The 20,471-nt window shown below is 38.0% G+C and overlaps 2 protein-coding genes across 2 annotated transcripts; one reads left to right on the top strand and one right to left on the bottom strand.

Moving 5' to 3' along the window:
• The first annotated feature begins 919 nt into the window (after nt 1-919).
• On the top strand, nt 920-2,522 carry LOC112527910 (inositol-tetrakisphosphate 1-kinase 1-like). The gene has a single exon (XM_025138763.1). It carries the CDS (start codon nt 1,076-1,078, stop codon nt 2,150-2,152), a length of 1,077 nt encoding a protein of 358 aa, XP_024994531.1. The 5' UTR covers nt 920-1,075; the 3' UTR covers nt 2,153-2,522.
• A 10,864-nt stretch (nt 2,523-13,386) lies between these two features.
• LOC112527427 (ABC transporter B family member 2-like) lies at nt 13,387-19,967 on the bottom strand. Its single transcript, XM_025138091.1, has 10 exons — nt 19,661-19,967; nt 19,484-19,538; nt 19,214-19,389; nt 17,747-17,947; nt 17,424-17,683; nt 16,159-17,079; nt 15,402-15,820; nt 14,956-15,197; nt 14,211-14,871; nt 13,387-14,124 (listed from the first exon to the last, which is right to left on the bottom strand). Exons 1-10 carry the CDS (start codon nt 19,952-19,954, stop codon nt 13,571-13,573), a joined length of 3,783 nt encoding a protein of 1,260 aa, XP_024993859.1. The 5' UTR covers nt 19,955-19,967; the 3' UTR covers nt 13,387-13,570.
• Between the last annotated feature and the right edge of the window lie 504 nt (nt 19,968-20,471).

Below are 20,471 nucleotides of genomic sequence, written 5' to 3'. Positions count from 1 at the left end.
TGAGGGTTCTTATGCTAAAAGTTTTTTTTTTTGTGATTAAAACGAGGTGCGCTCATGGTTTTGGAGTCGTTCCAAACAGGGTTATGCATTTCATGAGGTGGGATGAGAAAAAAACGTGACATACAGTCGATTAAAGGTGTTCGAAAAGGAGAAGATGAGTGATAACTGCGAGTCAGGTTTGAGGAGGAGAATGCACGTTAACCAAATAGATCAAATAAACGTGTTTGATAAACAAGATGAAACTCTTTTTAGAATAACCAAAACTAAAAACATATATTTCATTTAAAAACTTAAGAGGTGTTTGAGATTGCTTATTTGAAACAACTTATGTTTTTCTATAAAAGTACTTATCAACTTCTTATAAGTTAGAACTGTTTAACTTCTTTAAAAACTTCTTATTACCGGTTTGACACCGATATAAATTGTTTATCAAAACACTCAAAAGTGCTTATTACTGATATCACACCGAAATAAATCAATATATTATTTTTATAAGTAATTTCAAACACCTCTTAATTTAAAAAAGTTAAAATGTATTAGAGATTTTTTTTCTAAGAGAAAAAAGTTGTATATAAAATGTTAGTAGTAATTACAATGATTGTTCACGAAATCCATGAGGGAAGACCGTGGTCAAGTTAACAAGGGACTTGTGGGACCAAAAGTCATCGTGGTGGACTGACGTCAGTGGTGGAGAATTAAATCACAACCGTTGAATTAATCTTGCATATAAATCCAACGACAGCTAATACACGTAGCTTAATATCGAAGAATATGCCATGTGGACTATCCATTCTTGTAACCATAGTTAAATATTCTTAACTCGACACATGAGTTAATTCACCATCTCAAACCCTATATATATCCCCCCTTCACCCAACAACACTCTCATTCTCAAGACATACATACTACCTGTATATCTCTAGAACAATGTCCTCTCTTCAATTCAATCCCATTGTTATCTGCTAATTCAATCAAAAACCAAAACCCCTAATTCTCAATTTGAAATATTTGTTATGAGCTTTGTGATTGCATTGGTGAAATTAGAAGAAACTAGAGTTGTTCCGAAATTGAGAAAATGGCGGAAGTGACGACGAAGCGATTCTGTGTGGGTTACGCACTGTTACAGAAGAAACAGCGGAGCTTCATTCAGGTTTCTTTGCTGAATTTAGCCAAAGAACGCGGTATCGATCTCATTAGGATCGACACCGACAAGCCGCTGGTGGATCAAGGCCCTTTCGATTGTGTGCTTCACAAGTTGAACGGTGAGGACTGGCGGAAACAGCTCAAGGAATACTCGGTCCGGAACCCTAGCGCTGTCGTGATTGACTCCCCTGACGCAATCCAGCGGCTACACAACCGGATTTCGATGCTCGAAGTGGTTTCGGAGATTGAGGCGGAGGAGGTGAAAGACGGTGAGTCGGCTTCCTTTGGGACACCCAAGCAGACTGTAATATACGAACAGGAGAAGCTGAAGGATCCGACTTCGTGGGGCGAAGGATTGAAGTTTCCGGTGATTGCGAAACCCTTGGTAGCGGACGGGAGTGTGAAATCGCATAAAATGTCGTTGATTTTCAGTAGCGAGGGTTTGGATAAGCTGAAACCCCCTACTGTGTTACAGGAGTTTGTGAACCATGGCGGGGTGATTTTCAAAGTGTATGTGGTTGGGGTGTATGTCAAATGCGTGAAGCGGAAGTCTTTGGCGGACATTAGCGATGAAAAATTGGGGGGTTTGCAGGGTTCTCTATCGTTTTGCCAGGTTTCTAATTTGAGTCCTCATGCAAAGAATGACGATACGTACTATAAGATTTTGGAAGATGCAGAGATGCCTCCGATGAGTCTGATAACTAATATCGCTCGTGGGCTGCGTAGGGCGATGAAATTGCATCTTTTCAACTTTGATGTCATCAGAGATACTAGGGTTGGGAATAGGTACCTTGTTGTGGACATCAACTATTTCCCTGGCTATGCCAAGATGCCCGGTTACGAATCTGTCTTGGCAGATTTCTTCTGGGATGTTTTGACCAACGAAGAGGCTAGGTCCTTCGATAACCAGAAAGAAGCAACGAAGTTGGTAGATAACATTGGTGGCTATGGGGAGGAAAAAAGGCATCTTCCTGTGGGAGATGATGAACAGGACCCTTTTCAGGTTTGATAATGCGGAAATTGGGATCAGTTTTGCTGAAGTGTATTCTGATCCCTGATCTTGAGTTTGTTGGTTAATGAGCTCTTGCTGTGGACATTTTCTTCTAGATAGGTGTTAGTACAAGGCTTATCTTTAGGGTTATCCGCTTTTGTTTTCTGCCTCATGACGGCAGTTTACATGGTGTTCCTTGTTGATCATGTACATTCCATCCTTTGCTTTGGAGATAGGTACTTTCCAATACTCTGAAAGTTTGTAGGGAGGTTAGGTTGCTATACGACGCATATTGTATTCCCTGGCTTAGAAACCTTTATAATGTGTGCCTTGGCAGCTTTAGTGGATGAATGTTGCGTTTTTGATGCTGATATTAGTTCTTTCCCTATTGCTGTAGTATATATGCTGTCTTTTCATTTTATTTAGTGAAATGGTAATGCTTCAAATTCATGGACACATAACTATGCTATTTGAGTATTTCTCCTTTGGCAATGTTTCTTAATTGAGGTCATTTGCTCAATATGGTACAATTGTGCCAAACGACACCAATTTGTTTTGCATTCATATGCCTGCTATATATGTAGTTAAATGCAAGCATCCACATGTTTATAACAAAACACGGTTGTTGGTGATTGATGCTATTCAATATCGCAATGAATAATTTTAGTCGGCACAAATTGCCTGTGAGCAGGCTTCGCTATGAACTTGTGAATCCTGTTAATACATGACCTGATGCTATATCTTTTTTTAAGTATAAACAATATTTATATATGGCAAATAGTCACACTCTTTATCTTTGGTGAAGTTCGAACCCTTGATCTCCTAGGAGGCTGGGATCTACCAGCAACCGATGTCTTTGGTGGTCTACACAATGACCCTTTGGTCCTGATGCTATGTCTTTGGCGAGTTTTAGGTTGCCCCTAATCTAACTTAATTCTATCAAGGATCTTATGGCTTAATTTTCTGGTGGTAATACTGAATGGTTTGTGTCAAAAGTAGGGAAAAAGGGGGTAGTCGGATTTTATTGTGAAGGACCTGAAATAGTGTAAAGCACTTTCACCACCCAAAATTAGTTATAATATGGGAAACAGAAAAGAGGGTGATGGAGTTAAAGCATGTGATACTGAGATAGATGCTTTCTCTTTTTCTATAGGTTACTTGATGGTTTATGGGTACGTAATTTAGATGCTTTTTGCTTTAGTTACTGATGAGCTCAACTAAAGCATACATGGTAGTATACTATGGTGAATGTTCTTCGCTTATGACGTTCTGTTGGCTGATGAATCTTTGCAAGATGGCAAGCATGTGCAGACATGTTGGTGGATGAGATGTATGCATTTAGTCTGTGCAGACATGATGTAGTCAGGAAGGATATCTTCCACTATTTTATTTGAGACGAAGTGATTGATGAGGATGCTAGTTGTAAAATAATGCTAGGATGGATGATTCAATGACTGACTTTGGGAATTCTCTGTAATGAGAAATCCCGTTGAAGATGCAAGGTAAGTTATGTAGGATGATAGAGATACATGCGATTACTGGGAAGGAAGGATGTTGGGCCACCAAAAACAAGCATGCTCACAAGATCTGTAATAGGAAGGTGATTGCTTAGGTGGACATTTGGCCACAAATGAGGGAGAATACAGAAGGGATTTGAGTGAAAGAGGTGTGTGGCCACACGATGATATGGGAAGAAGAGTGGTGACACATTGAGCAGAAGCTAATGCAATATATAGCTTGAATGCACCAGCCACCGGTTATAAGAGTAGCTTATACCAAGAGGAGGTTGTTAGGAGAGGTAGAAGTTGACCAAGATTGACATGGGGGAAGTAGTGAAAGAGATTCAAATGGAGTTGCTTATACTGTGTAGCTAGCTTTAGATATGAGAGAGATTTATTTTCATGGTTACTCTTTACAATGTCTTTTCTCTTACTGTTTTGAGTCCACCTTAATGTTCAGAATAAAATGCTTCGTATGGCGGGGAACTGCATTCTGGTTATGCAAGCATCTTTTTGGAAGCTTATGACCCAATTTTTCTTCTGTTTATGGCATGTTTGGCCTTCCGGCCTAGGCTATTGGTTGTTTGTGTGACGTAGTATCAACCTCGAAAAGACGATATAGTGCTCTGATCTAATTTGACCAACAATTTATGCCACCATGCAAGAGTGTAGTGGAAATTACTTGCAATGTGCTTGTAAGTTAGTCTCCTTATTTAATTCCTAGCTTTTCTGTGGCATTTGGTTCAGAAACCTGCACATGGGTGGGGTTTAGACCATACGCTAGATGTATGCCAGCTGATATTATGGTCAGTTGTATCCCTTTTAGTTTACTCATCTTTGCATGGTTCGAAAGTGTCATGTTGTATGATATCGGATCACAGAACATCCAAGTTTTCTTGGCAGCGTATCTTTAGGTTGTTGGAGGCCAACTGGTTTTTTTGGAACTTTTCTGCAGATCTTGCTGATCAAAAGTTTCTGTTATTGACTCTACCATACTTTTTAATTCCTTAAAAGGCTCCCTTACAACACCATACACGCCTTCCTTTAACCTACTTATGTCTTTGCTGCTGTTTTCTAAATTTTTTCACACATAATGTTTTGTTTCCACTCTCTGGGAAAATAATGCTTACATGATTTGGTCAAACAAAATAACAAGGATACTACGTTTCTCTACTTTGTAAGCATACATTTTATCATAACAAGCTTGAATAGCTAAGGAAAGGGACAAGAAGCTAGATATCTTTTAGTGGAACTTCTTGTTATCTGCCGTTGGAATCCCAATGGTCTGGCATTTAAGAGTCATATGGGCCTCTTACATTCTGTCTTCGACTTTGTGAATCAGACTGAACGAGCAGTTGCTGTGAAATGTCCCTGTGGTATATCTAACTATGCTTCTGCAAGATGGTATTGTTGTGACTTGCTTGCACCCTTAATGACACATCAGGAACAACTAGTTGGTAAGTGGAAAGGTGTAACTTATATGTTCTTTGCACTTGTTTATGGTCGAAACTCAACTTCAGTTAGCTATGAGAATCATTTATTCTTCATGTGGTTTCAGTGGTGTGGGCTTTAATTCTTTATTAGCTTTGTCCTATATCGTGCATGTATTCTGAACCCACTAGTAGTTTGATACTTCGATTTAATTGTATCAGTAGCATCAACTGTATGGTATTAAAATTTCTTCAACTTATGGTATCTTTCTTTACTTACGTTTTCATAATTATATTAATTACCTTATTCATTTGGTTTTAATCAAGTTATCTGATGATTTACTAAAAATAATTAACGATGATTGACATAATTTATATTTTATTTGCCAAATTATTTTTGGCTTCATTATTTTGTACGACATTGACTATTTATGTCAACTACATGATTATGAATTTTTCTCTTTGATTCTAGCTTTATCAGCTCTGGTATTATATGCTCCCATGGAGGATAATTCTCTCTTCATTCCCCTCTTAGATTAAGGGTGCTGTGGTGTGGAGTAAAGCATGCTGTATACTTTCGATTCTCAACAAGTCAATTTATTGGCTACATGATGATAACAAAGATCAGTAAGTGGGTTACTCTAGGCCACATTTCACATATTCCACCTTTAGGCTTCCAATGGCTGGAGTAGAACAAAAAACAGGACTTTTTACGGTTAAAGCAGTAAATGTATTTCTGAATGCCTTTTCCATGAAGCGAACTTTTTGTTTTGATGGGTCATTTGTATAGGTATCAATGTACCATATGTTCTTAGCCTTTTTTCTGCATCTTTAACATACGTGATACGCCATTCTTGGAATTTATTGTGGATTGTAAACGAATGAGGTTCTTGCTTTAACCTATTTACATAATTGAGTTTGTGACATGATCCAACTTTGACTCTGTTCAATGTTTGTCTTAGGGTTGAAACTTAGTTACTGAAAGATCATGATGACGGAATTTATAGTGGAAACACGTGCCTTTTTTCTAAGTTTACCATGTTTGGGAGGGGCTGCAAGGTATTTGAACTGAGTTCTTGGATAATTTCTTCCTTTTTCTTGTTGTAGGTCTAGAGTCTAGACTTTAAATACTAGCACATGTCTAGGGTTTCTCAAAAGCTTCACCTTGTTAGTGTTTGTTATATATGCAACATACACATATAAGTGCAGAGTGCACACACACACACACACACATATATATAGATATATAAAGCTATATACTTATTTCTTCAGTTTGGTTACATTTATATAATCTCTTCAAAATTTTCGCTGTTCTGAAGTTTCACTATTATAGCACAGCATTTAATATCTTAAATACACTTGTAAAAACTGATAAATTATTGGATCTTACAGATTTAATGCACTGGTATCTGTTACTTAGTTCTTTAAATTAGTGTTAGAGCCAACTTGTGCTGTTAAGGGTGATTCTGTGCAGATCCTATGGAGCCTTAACTTTGTTGCCTTCAGCGCACACTTGCTAACAGATGGTATATAGTGCATCCTCAGGATGAATCAAATACGCTCCTTTAGCCTCTTAGGTCGAGGATGTTGTGCCTTGGCTGTAAATCTTTTGTCATGTTCAATTGTTTGTCATCATCATTTATCAGTTTTCTTTGTCTGTTTCTGTTCCAGTGGTGGGATTTCTATATTGCGGCACTAAGGTCATAAGGAGCTACACAACAGCCTCCCTGCTTGTATGAGGCAAGGCCGTGTGTTAGTCCCTTCTAATGCTCTGCAAAGATAGGGGAGTAGTGCACTGGCACATGATTTGTTACTTAAACAAATAATTTCATCCTTAAGACAAGGATCATGGAATTTCATGCTAAAGTTTCTTCACTTTGATGTGTTCTACTTGTAGTTTGTTGTTGGTATGACTTAGTAATGAACTTCCTGTGAAACTTACCACTTTCAACAACGTTTGCATTTGGTAACATGCTTTGATGTTGTATTCCGGATCCAATTAGCTTAAGAGAAGACAAGAAATCAGATTTTTTCGTAGACATAGAGCAGCGGCTTTCTGGTTTTATATCTTTGTTCTTAAGACCATTACGAACTGAGCTTATTTTAGGAAATTGTTTATCAATTCTGTGATATTATTAGCATAGTTGACCTTGTAACACAAGATAGCCTAGTTCTTGATGGTATCTTGTGATTTCCATTATTGGCAATGGTTAATAATAGCTAGCTTGTTAAAAGAGGTGTGGCTTTGGGATTGCCTATGGTAGGGAGTGCTGAAATACTTCTTTGAGGCAAGATCTATGTGGTACTTAGAAACTAATTATAGTAATGGAATATTCTCATAGAAATGTTCCCAAACACTGGAAGGTGGAAGACATCATTATTTGGTTGGTCTTCATGACCGATTAAATTAAACAAAGTGTCTGCTCTACTATTAACCGTGTTGAACGGCAAGCAGCTGGTGCTTTAAATCTCCATGTAATTTTTTGATTCCAGATGCTGTTAGAACATGCTTTATGACACAGGTTTTCTGTAATGTGACTATTGTCTTCACTATGCTTCCTCATATTTCTAAAAAAAAATTGTTTTCTAGGTATTTGGCCTAGTTTTAACAGTTTCTTAGTGTATTTTTTTTATATGCTTCTGTTTACATAATTCACATTACCACATGCCTATAAATTCTTACCGAGTTCTTAATGTGGTTTATAAAGAGTATATATCAAACACTTGTCTAATCCTCCTTAAAGCGCGGTCGTGCGCAACTTATGCTACAAGCTAACATGTCATGGCATCTTGATTTAGGATCTGACATGATCTCCTGAGGAAATACCATATGCTTTAGATTCAACGGTATTCACCACCACCTCATGTCAAATGATGCCCAATGCCAACATGCATTAGAAATACATGCAATAATCGATTATGAGGATTTCTGTATTTGCTGTGGCTCTGTGGTGTTCCGTATGTGTAATTTCCATCATGGACCATAGTCCCTAAATATGTAAATTCTAAGTTCTGGATTGCTTTAGCATGGCATGCACACTTCCTTTCTCTTGGTTTTTCTTATTGATACTTGCCTTACTGTCATGCAATTAAATTGTTATCAGTTCTCATCCACATATCTCAGTATCTGCAACACTTTGAATGGAACTTGTACAGTTGTGCCTTAATCTCTTATGTCGGATGGAGTTGGTTAAAGCCAAGAACTTGCTGCACTTTGTCTTGCTGGAAGTGTTGTAAGACTTGATTTTATGATCTCCCAAGTTTTGCAACTTACAAATTAGTTGGCTGTAGCTCCTGTCTCTGTAGCTTGTAGGTTGCTGGATAATAGTACAAAGCTTTAACAGATACAGGTCTCTCTCTCTCTCTCTCTCTCTCTCGTGACATGTTACAATCAGCATGTAAGAAAGCTGATAGTCGACCAGGTTTGCTTACTTGGGAACTACCATATATGTACTTTCCTGAATCGCATGAAAGAAATTCTTTTAAGGTTTTCTACCATTTTTGTGATGATGTTAAAGGTAAGCAACTGAGACCAGAACTAGAGATGCCTTGTACAATTTTTATATTTGAAATGCTCCCTCAATCCCGGAAAAAGACGAACTTTATAGTTTGTTTGTTGCAGAGGAAGCATCTTCTTTAGAATTTGACGTCTAGACAAATTCAATGTTAATAAATTGCCTTTGTGATTTTGAAGATTGGATATAAAATCATTTTGTTAATTTGTATTTTACGTAGGGTGAAGTTGTTCAAGAAAATATTTGGAATTCAGTTTAACTTTTGAAATAGTCTTCATGACCTCCTACAAAAGCGAAAAATGAGCAAACTCTTTTTCTGTTTTCACTCGGAAGGAAGTCATAAAGATTAAGGCACTACAGATAACTAAATGCCTGGGCTGCAGATCCATGACCTAGAGGCCTCCTCTAGATCTTGTTTCGTTCTTCTTACTCATGCTTTCCTCCTTCCTAGGGTTGGCATTTTGGTTTACTTGCTCTTTGGATAATATGCTTCTTACAATCCAGGTGAGGCTAAAACTACCTCCTCTAGATCTTGTTTCGTTCTTCTTACTCATGGTTTCCTCCTTCCTAGGGTTGGCGTTTTGGTTTACTAGCTCTTTGGATAATACGCTTCTTACAATCCAGGTGAGGATAAAACTAGTAATTTTGGCTGTATCTTGTGTTTGCTTTTAATCAGATAATGGTAGATGGGAAGTTATAATACCTAAATTACCAACTATGTGCCCAACTCAATTCATGATTCATGTTCAATTAATCATTCTCCAAGACTTTTTAGGAATCTTGGTCAAAGTATTGATCCTCACGGTCTAGGTTATTGGCTTCATTTACTCTTTTAAGGAGTGGAGAATGATGATATTATTTACCTAAAATTTATGGTCATAGCCATTCGGAGAAGCTTATATCATGGTAGGGAGCAAAAGACGTTTTTTGTACTTGAAGACCTCCTTTAAGATCTGCGAGTTTTTGAGAGAAAAATATATTATAACTTATTCTACAATATCTTAATTACAGCTGCTATTTATGAGAGAATAACAACCACTTTCTATATTCTAGGATCCTAAGATTAATAAAACTCTACTTTAGTCGACTACATAGAAAGACAAAAATACCTAACCTAGTACTTGTTCAATAGAATAAAAGACCCCATATAGGACTCTAATTGTTTATAATTCGACACTCCCCCTCAACCTAGGTTGTACAGATTGTACATACCGACCTTGCACCTCAACTAATCAAAGCTAGCCTTGGAAGAGCTTTAGTCAAGATATATGCAATTTGATGCTTAATAGTTGTGAAGACAAGTTGTACGACGTCATTTTCTATCTTCTCTGAAATAAAATGTCGATCAATCTCTATGTGTTTGGTTCGGTCATGATGAACTGGATTATTGGCAATGCTAATAGTATCTTGATTATCAAATATCATTGATGGATCTGTTTTAGATTAACCACAAGTGTACATGATGCCGTAGAGTACCGGTCGCACACAGGGAGACAGTAATCGGATACCAACCAATTCCAAATTATGAGTTAGCTGCACAAATGGAGAAGGAAACTGAGATCAGAAATCATCAATACACAAACTGAGATGAACTATAAATTCCATCCAACAATCGACTAAACATAGATAAGGATACAGATAACACTCATTTACCTAAAGCCCTCTTTCGAGGTGTTAAAGGCCTATCTATCATATATTGTGTTTACTTTCCTAAGAGTTCAACATGACATGCAATAAGCTTAAGCCACAATAGTTCTCAATTGATACTACCGCCTATTTTCGTAGGGGGATTTCAATTCAGAGTTTAGGTTAACGAATTTCATATTCAACTTCTGCTCGATCATGAAGGAACTAGGAAGAGAGAATTAATTCTAATCATTAATTGTGAAACAAATCCTAACTTTCACTAGTGATTTAATTCCTCATAAACACAATTGCTTTGAACCATTTTAACCAACCTAACTGTAACCCTGATAATGTTTAACTGTAACATGCCATGAAGCTATAGGAGCGAGTGATCGAGGCCAAATTGCGGCATGAAACGGGGGTGATGAAAAACCACTTCCGGTTCATGTGAGGGAGGTAAAAAATGGATGCAATCCACCTCCTGGACCCCTCAATAAAGAAATATAGAGTGCGTAGTAAGATAGGCATAGTGTTTGTAGACCTCTCTGGTACCCTTCTCTCCTCTAGGCTCTTTAAGACAATGGTAACAGACGAAAAGAGTTGTGAACTCTAAGTAAGAACAATGGAGGGAGGCATTGTAAGCAAAATGCTTGTGCGTTAGCTGCTCAAAAACACCTATGGTTCTCTTTCAGTATAGAGTGTAATGACGAGGGTGTTGAAGTCCACATTCGGGAACAAAAGGTGTCCTAGATGGATGGTTTCAGGTATTTATGCTCCATGATTCAAAATGAGAGAGATCTCAAAGAACTTGCGGAATCCTTGCTACTTTCATGGGATATATTCAAAAAACTTTTTGACAAGGGGGTAGAGGTCAACATTTTTTTCAAAATTCTTGCATCCTTCAAAAAAAACTTTTTGACAGATCTTGTTTCTTCAAAACTTATTTGCAAATTGGGGTTGTTAGCGCAACAACCTCTCTACCCCTTGGGGTAGAGGATATGTCTGTCAGTCTGCATACATACTATTCTACCCTCGAAGCTACTTTCGTGGGATATCTTGGGTATGTAGTATGTTTGATAATTTGGTTTACCTATGTTACAACCCAATTCAAGATGGGCGATCTCCAGAAGATGAGACTGGAACTGCTCTCTTAACTTCCAAAGAGAAACCATACAAGCTTTTTAATACTATAACTCCTAAATATTCTCCTAACCAACCTACCATCACTTAAGACAACTTAACTTCCTACGAGACTTCACACTTTATGCATGCAAACTAAGGGCCTGTTTACCAAATTTTCTATTAAGTTCTGTATGGATAAATTTGTCTTTCTAGATAAATTTTTCTGTCTGGATAAATTTATGTTGTTGTTTACTTTTCTATCTGAATCAATAGTCTGAATAACATAAATGACTAATTTACCCCTAAGAGAATGAAATCGATAAAACAGAAATCAGCTAGGGTTTCTTTCTAGCAGCAAAGAAATCAAACACAAGCATGAAATCGAACAAACTCATGAAATCGAACACAAGCATGAAATCGAACACAAGCAAGCAAACAGAAATCGAGCAAACTCATGAAATCGAACACACTCATGAAATCGAACNCATGAAATCGAACACAAGCAAGCAAACAGAAATCGAGCAAACAGAAATCCAACAAACATGAAATCGAACAAACTCATGAAATCGATATGGAACTTGAAGTCGATTTGTCGATGGAGAAGAAGAGAGCGTCGACTGTCATGGAGAAGAAGAGAGCAATCGGGCCGATTAGGGTTCTTTGGAGGAGAAGAGGGCGACGATGGTACCCAACAACAATCGGCCGATTGTCGATGTAGATGAATATTCACAAAAACAAMAATCGATTTGAAGCAAGCAGATCGTTGAGGAAGAAGATACCTAGGGTTTCATGTCCAAGGGTAATCGGCCGATCGTTGAGGAAGAAGATACGCTAGGTTTCATGTCCAAGGGTAATCGGGTCTTTTTTTGGGCTTAATGGGGACAAGTGTTGTTTTTGATCTGTGCGAATAAGCCCAAAATAAACACATCATTTTGGCTGTGCGAATAAGCCCGTTTATCCGGTAAGCTCATTAAGCCACAAGTAAACAGGCCCTAAGACTCATGCATAAATATGGCATAATAAGGAAATAGAAGAAATAGAAACAGCAGCTAAACAATAAAAACAGATGCTAAACGTCCATGTTCGTATCAACCTGTATAAACTTTCAGCTACAGGCATCCAAGGTGCATGTTGTAGAGCACACACTTTCACATAGTACAACTATTCATGCATGATTTGAATGCTACTGCTGACAATTTGTGAAGTGAGTACTGTCTATTTACTCCCACAATATTCTTTCATGCTATTGCTTATTATATTTTAATGGGTAGTCAAATGCTTTATGAATTTGTTGGTTTGTATCTGGGACAATTGGAGGTTACTTTCTTTCTTCAAATATCTTTTCACGTAGTCGTCTCTACTTCTAGAGGTCTGCTAGATATCCCTCAACATTGTTTTTCTTGTGAGACTTTATGTTCAGCACAAGATATCTGTGTGTGCTTGTTCATGATTATGTTGTGCTGTCTTATGTCATCTTCTTTTTGGTAAAACCTTCCTATGGAACAACAATGCAATAGCCATTTGTATCTTGCATCACATTTGTGCAGATTTGGGCATTTGCCCATTCCTGCTCCGGGAAAAAGGTCTACCCTTTTTTCAGGGAAAACTAGAGCTATGGTTGCTTCTTTGATGTAAGAATCTGCTGAATTTAGAAGTGGCTGTGCTTTTAATTACTCTCAAGCAGCACTGGTTGGTAACCTTGCATATATATGATCAAGGAGTTATTGGTGGAGGGTAGGCCATGACTGCGGTTTTTGTGCCACTGTCTGCTGGTATGTCATGTTTCTTCCTTGTCAATTTAGTCCTTCGTATTTAGGTGTCATTCATCGACTGTATGCTCACCCATCCATGTTTTTTGTAGTTTTCTTTACATTTCTGTGATTCTTCAAGGTGTCAAAGTCCTCGCCAGTAAATTTATGCTCTTAACATACATTTATGATCATTGCTTACAACCGTTTGTAGACAAGGTGATGCTAACACAAACCACATACACCTATGGAATAAAGATGGTAACATCCTGATCATAGTCTTTGTGTTGACGATCTTATGTTCACCGGAATAATAGCCAACACCCAAATATTGTTGGGCATAATTTGAAATCAAGTTGTAGTAGAAACAATGACTGAATCACACCTTAAATAATCATATGAGGGTGATAAATAAACTATAATCATGTGTAAAACAACATACAACATCTATCAGCCGAACACATGTGCAACCAACATTCAAAAACTCTGATTCTTATTATTTACGGTGATGCTGTTCTTGCTGCTGTAGGTTGATTAGCTTTGAATAAGCCCCGTTTTCGTTCTCAACGAGACTTGAATGAGTCCCTTTCTCCACTATTTTCCCATTTTGGATTACTGATATCTCATCTGCATTCTTAATAGTCGATAGCCTGTGTGCAACCACCACACTGGTTCTGTTCTTCATTAGCCGATCTAAAGCCTGTTGAACCACACGCTCCGACTCCACATCAAGAGCACTCGTGGCTTCATCCAACAGTAATATTGCTGGATTCTTTAGGACGGCTCTTGCTATAGCTACCCTCTGCTTTTGTCCACCTGAAAGTTGAATTCCTCTCTCTCCGACTTTTGTCGAGTAGCCCTCCGGGAGGGAACTAATGAAACTATGTGCGTTCGATAGCTTAGCAGCTTCAATCACTTCAGCTTCTGAGGCTCCTTCTTTCCCGTAAAGTATGTTTTCGAAAATTGATGTTGCAAAAAGAGCCGGTTCTTGCTGGACTAGCCCGATGTGGCTTCGTAGAGACTTTAGCTTTAGCTTCTTAATGTCCTTTCCTGTGAGATTTGAAGATTTTATATATAGATATATACATCACAACGCCATGAAAAATGGGTATTCTTATAAGTTTAGAGAAGCCTACCATCAACCATGACTTTCCCAGAGGTTGGATCGTAGAAGCGGAGAACTAGCGAGAGAACGGAGCTCTTCCCCGAGCCACTTTGTCCCACCAGTGCCATGCTCTTGCCTGCTCGAACCTTCAGATCGAAATCCTTGAAAATCAAGATGTCGGGTCTCGAAGGGTAGCTGAAATGGACACCTTTCAGCTCAATTGACCCTTCCACTCTCGTTATATCCTCTCCGACGTCAGTCACAACTTGTGTTCTCCGGTCGAGAACCTCGAAAACCGAAGCTACCATCTGGTTTCCCTTCAATAAGTCTGGTGCCATTGCTAGCGTTTCACCCATGGCCAACGCGGTTACAATCAGAATCATGAATGATTTCATGACCGATTTGAAGCCTGATAACCCCCTCTCCATCAAAACCGAACCATACCACAACGCAAGGCCGTATGATGAGAATATGAAGAACTGAGATACACCGTAAAACAGGCCAGCAACCTGCCCACGGTTAAACGACTGTTTGGAAGGTCCAACGAGCTCTCGAGAATAAAGATCGAGCACCTTGTTTTCAGAACAAAATGCTGCAACTGTTCTTATGTTACTAACAGCCTCACCAGCAAGCATATTAGCTTTAAGATAAGCTTTGCTCAGATCACCACCATACCCTTTCATGAACATTTTCTGAAAGAAAAAGAAAGTTCATCAGAAATTATGCGAAACTGAAATGAAAATCGGAAAATCGATCAGGAGAAAAGAGATAGAAACCTCGCTTATGTGACCACTAATGATCAAAGGGTACATGGCCATCACGATAAGTGTAAGCCTCCAGTTCAAGATGAAGGCGATGATGAAGGAAGTGCCGATCAACCCCAAATTTTGTATCAGTATCGTTGTCCGATCTACAACAACCGTTCTTAGTAAAGTTGCATCACTTTCTAAACGGGAAGCGAGCATCGAGCTTGTGTTGTTGGTGTCATCGAACCAGCCAATCTCATTTCTCAAAATAGCTGCAAAAATCATATGATTATAAACCAAATCAACCTAAACAAACGCGGTATGTTCCATCCGGAGGTGGGGGCTGAGGGTGAGATGTACGCAGACCTTATCTCTACTCGAAGAGTAGAGTGGCTGTTTCCATGAAGACCCTCGGGAATATTAATGAAAGCATATATCTTGAATTCTGGATGTAGTGATCTTTCTGCCCTTTTTACCTGAAAACATCTTTTGACGAACACGAAGAGTGAGCCTTTCTGCCATGATCCCAAAGCATAGATGAGTGATGGCGTAAACGGTGATACTTACTCCAGCACCTAAGCAAAAGAGAACGGCGATTTTTCTGACCTCATGCTGCGTGGTTTCCCAGTCCATGTAATAAGCCACGAGGGCTTGGCTGATCCCAAGAGCAAAGAGAGGCATCAAGGATCCTGCGATTAGGGCGCCTATGGTGCCCGTTAAGCCATAAGCCCAATCGGGACGGATCATTGAGTATAATCTTTTTGAGGAAACGCGTGGTGCCTTGGCGTATTCAACACCTTCAACACCGAGCTTGCCAACGGATTCTCGATCGGAATGAAAACTAGCCCCTATACTCCGTGTGGTAGTCCGTGATAGCTCGCGAGAAAATTTTAAGCTATATGGGAGGATCGAAAAGAGAGAACATCAGTATTCCGTTAACTCAGCTTATGTTAGCTAAAAAACTAATTATTTTATGTTTGGTAAAAACTAGTTGACAAGTTAAATGACAATATAAAATAAACTAAAAGAACATGCTGAGAAATTAATTGAGAAAATATAAGGATTATAATTAGAAAAAAAAGCCTCTAGAGCTTATTGAAACGTTATTTGAAGTAGTTTATGGTTAACCAAATGAGACTTTTTCAACAAGTTCAAAAATTTATTAGTGACCTTAATTGGATCATGATTTAGTTAATTATCACTTAAGTAGGTAAGAAAGCGTTGATCGCGAACCTGGATGGTCTTCCCATGGATGGAACGCGTGATGGGGCACGATGCAAGGAAGCCGTTTCTTGAAGTTGAACGAGTGATGAATAAGCGCTATCAGGTCGGGACATTAGCTCATCATGGCTTCCGGTTTCGACTATCTTTCCATGTTGAACCACGGCTATCGTGTCTGCATTTCTAATGGTGGAAAGCCGATGGGCAACGATCACAGTTGTCCTTCCCACCATCACACGGTCAAGCGCCTCTTGCACGCTCTTTTCAGATTCAGTGTCGAGGGCGCTTGTCGCTTCATCTAAAAGAAGTATTGACGGGTTCTTCACTATCGCTCGTGATATTGCAATCCGTTGCTTTTGTCCTCCCGATAGTTGTATCCCTCGTTCTCCTACCTGCGTCTCGAATCTCTCTGGAAGATTGTTAATGAACGTGATTGCTTCTGATAACTTTGCGGCATGTGTGATCTCCTCGTAGGTAGCCGAATCCTTCCCGTACAAGATATTCTCCCTTATGGTTGTTGCAAAAAGAGCAGGCTCTTGATTCACCAGCCCAATCTGGTGCCTGAGCCATTTGATGTCGAGTTCACGTAGATTGGTTCCATCTAACAGGATCTGACCAGATAGCGGCTCGTAGAACCGTTCTATCAATGATATAACTGTGCTCTTCCCTGAACCGCTACCGCCAACAAGTGCAACAATTTTTCCGGAAGGTATATCAAGACGAAGTTTGTCAAAGATCATCACATCTGGTCTTGATGGGTAACTAAACTGCACGTCATCAAACCGTATGTGACCATCCACCTTGGCAAGCGTCCGGCCCATTTTCGCACTCGTTTTGGCAACCGTCGTCCTCTCTATCATTTCAAAAATGGGGTATGCCGCCGCCTTGGCCCTGATGAAGGCACTGATGTCCGGTGCCGCCTGCCCAAGCGACCTGCATCGACAAACAACAAAATGTTTGATATACCCATTGTTTTCTCTCGGCATTTCTTGTGAAAAATTCAACAGAATTGGCTTTATAAGACGACAAATATGTCAAATTGTTTTATAGAACTCAAGTTTACAGAACCAAACAGTTTTTTTGGAATGATGCCATAAGTGACACAAAATTTGTTAGACCGTCCAAAAACATCTACCAACTTATCGTAACACTTTTCCATATGACAGACGATTGTTAGTCCTATAAATTCAAGTACTATGAAACAGTCCCAAAATATATTTGGCGTTGTATAAAGCTGATTTTGGAGTAGTGGAAGTTGAGGCAGAGGGAGGACTTACAGGCCGGCAATGACGACATTGAGCATAGTGGTGAACGAATCACCACCATTAGCGATGTTCTTATGGACGACGATGCTAGTGTACCAAACGAGCAAGGACCAAGAGAGGAAGAGAACAAAATGCAGAGTGCCAAGGCCCAAGCCTTTGGCCAGACCGGCTTTCTTGCCATATTTGTACGTGTTCGACAAGGCTGCAATGTAAGAATTCACCGCTTTCTCTTCTCCAGAAAACGCTTGCACTGTCCGTACATTCCCAATCACCTGCCAATCAATTAGCAATCAATACTAACTCGAATACTGCTGGGCCAATAAAGATTTCCGTACCTCTTCAGCGATTTCACCGGCCTTGACGTAAGATTTTCGGACTCGCACGATGAGGCCGGTGGCGACGTAAGCATAGACGCCACCTGCAATTGCAATGGCAGGTACAATTGACAAAGTCACCAAACTTATCTGCCAAACTCTAACGAACCCAATTATGAATCCTGATAAGAATCTGCTGATGTAGTGCATGAAGTTCCCCACCTGCACCCATCAATTTATCAATTTTCTTTTAATTGATTATTTTCTAAAATAATTTCCTTTTTTTTTTCTTCCTCATTTTGCAACGTCTTATATTGGGTACATTAATTTGTACAAAAAGGGTAAATTGTTTTATTTATTTATTTATAACTAATAAAAAAAATAGAGATATATTTAGAGTAATAAAAGAAATGGGTAATGAGGTAAGGTGCATGGGCAATTAGAGAAGTAGGTACAACTCCGGCCTGCCCAACAAAATTACATCATTAATTACAAACCGCCCCCCAATAAATGTGGCATTTATAATATCACCCCCAACAATATTCTCTTCCCACAGTATTAACACCGCCTTTCGTAATTTCTTTTATTATTTTTTAAATTGAAATATATAATATTTATATATGACAAATACAACAAATAAACTTATACATCTTTATAACATTTGAGAAGGTTTGAACCCCTGACCTCATAAAAGACAATGACTACGATACCGTTAGATCAAGGGTCTTTGGGTAGTAATTTTATGTTTTGATGGTTTCATATTATAAATTCCTTATATATAAATATTTACATATTATATATATTACTTGTAGTAAAACGTAATTTTACATGTTTAATTAGGTTAGGAATGTGTCATTGTATGTAAAATTTCCAATTAAATATATGAATTGAAAGAATATACAACCAAAAAGGGTGGTTGAATATTAATTTGCGCACCTACTTCTTACTAAATTTATTATGTAACCAAGCTAAAGTCGATCCCTTTTCCCCACTTAAATACATAATAATATAAAATTATTTACAAATAAATTCGATACATGATTTTTTCCATCAAATGTTAAAATTTAAGATATTATTTCGCATATATTGTTTCATAATGTGATAGTTTCACATGTATTTGTTTTATCAGGTGAATATTTTTTAAGTGTATTTTTTTCATTTTACTAAATGAACAAAAAAAAGTTTCACATGTAATATTTTCATAAACATTATCTCAAATCATAACTTCTAATAAAAAAAATCATGTAAAAAATATGGTCATTTATTTCTATGTATATCCATCATATCTGCAAAAACAAAAAAAAACAAAAAATGGAAATTAATCGACCCTCGATTATTGTCTTAATTATACAACACTTTATCGCAAGAAACGACACTATTAATTTCCTTTCTTTGAAAAGATAACGCGATTAGATATTGATTCGATATTAATAAACTGTGGCTGTTTTTATAAAATAAATTTTGATAAATGTAATATAAATTAATTACCTTCTCAGAAATGGCATCTTGAACGACGATTATATCACTCGTAATTGCAGAAATAACTTCTCCAGTTGAAGCTTCAGTGTCAAAAAGACTGATATCTTGGCTTAACATCGACCTCAAATAAGCCATTCTCATCTTTGCTGCTTGCCTTTCTCCACTATGCATCCAACAAGCCACCTCTACATATACATATACATATATATCAGATTATATAACTAAAATTGAACTTAAAGCTCAATAAAAATTCAACCAATAACAATTATAAAAACTTACCAATCCAAGAAGAAAACAGTATGACCACACTTAGGTACACAAAATCCAATGAATACTGCCAAAAAAATAGGGCCAAAATGTTATTATTTTCATTGAAAATAAACCATTTCCTTCAATTTCAATGTATTTTTATAAATTATATATATATATATATAATTAAATGGTTAATTAGATTACCTTGGCAACTTTATGAGAAGCTTCTTTGGGAAAAAGATAAGCGAGTCCGATGATGTTGATCAACTTGCCGAAAAAGATAAAGAAAACCGGCACCGATGCACCGTGAATGCATGCTCCGACGGACCCAAGAAACATAAGGAGGTAATCATATGAATCGGCGAATGCAAACAGTTTTAGCATCGAAACTTTTTTGGGTTTGGGGGTTTGTGAAGGTTTTTTCTGATCATCTTTGGTGTCGCCACCGCCACCGCCACCGCCGTCGACGGAGACCGAGGCTGAGGCTGTGTTGCTCATTATGTTTGTTTGCTTAGCAGAAGAGGAGGAGGAGAGGGGGTTAATGAAGGAAAATGCAGGCGGTGGGCTGTGAAGAAATGGGTTCGGTGGTTTAAGGCCATTTAATGCAAAGCGAAAGTAAACCAGCTAGCCAGAGTGTGTTGACTCATGACATCGGGTATTTATGGGATCCATCATCCATCATCCATCATCCATCATCATGCATATATGCATATGAAGAGAAAATATAGGTTACAACTTAACCCATTTAATGTATCAATATAAACCAAATTTATTAAAAGTGTTAGAAATAATTTTTAATTCATAAAGTATTATATATTTATGCACAAAATCTTTAAAATAACTCATAATGCATTAAATACTACTACTATTATTTCATGCATTCGGTCTTAAAATTTTTAATCTATAATTAAAATAATATATAGCACAAATTACCAATGCACATTATTATTTTTCTTTTCATGTTTCCAATGTACTTTTGACGTCTTTCACTCATGTTTTCACTCTCTCATACCTC

This window comes from Cynara cardunculus (genome assembly GCF_001531365.2).
Source record: "Cynara cardunculus var. scolymus isolate 2C chromosome LG 15, CcrdV1, whole genome shotgun sequence".
Classification (NCBI taxonomy): Eukaryota; Viridiplantae; Streptophyta; class Magnoliopsida; order Asterales; family Asteraceae; genus Cynara; species Cynara cardunculus.
Note: the sequence above shows the minus strand (reverse complement) of the source record. Positions and strands in the feature narration are given on the sequence as shown.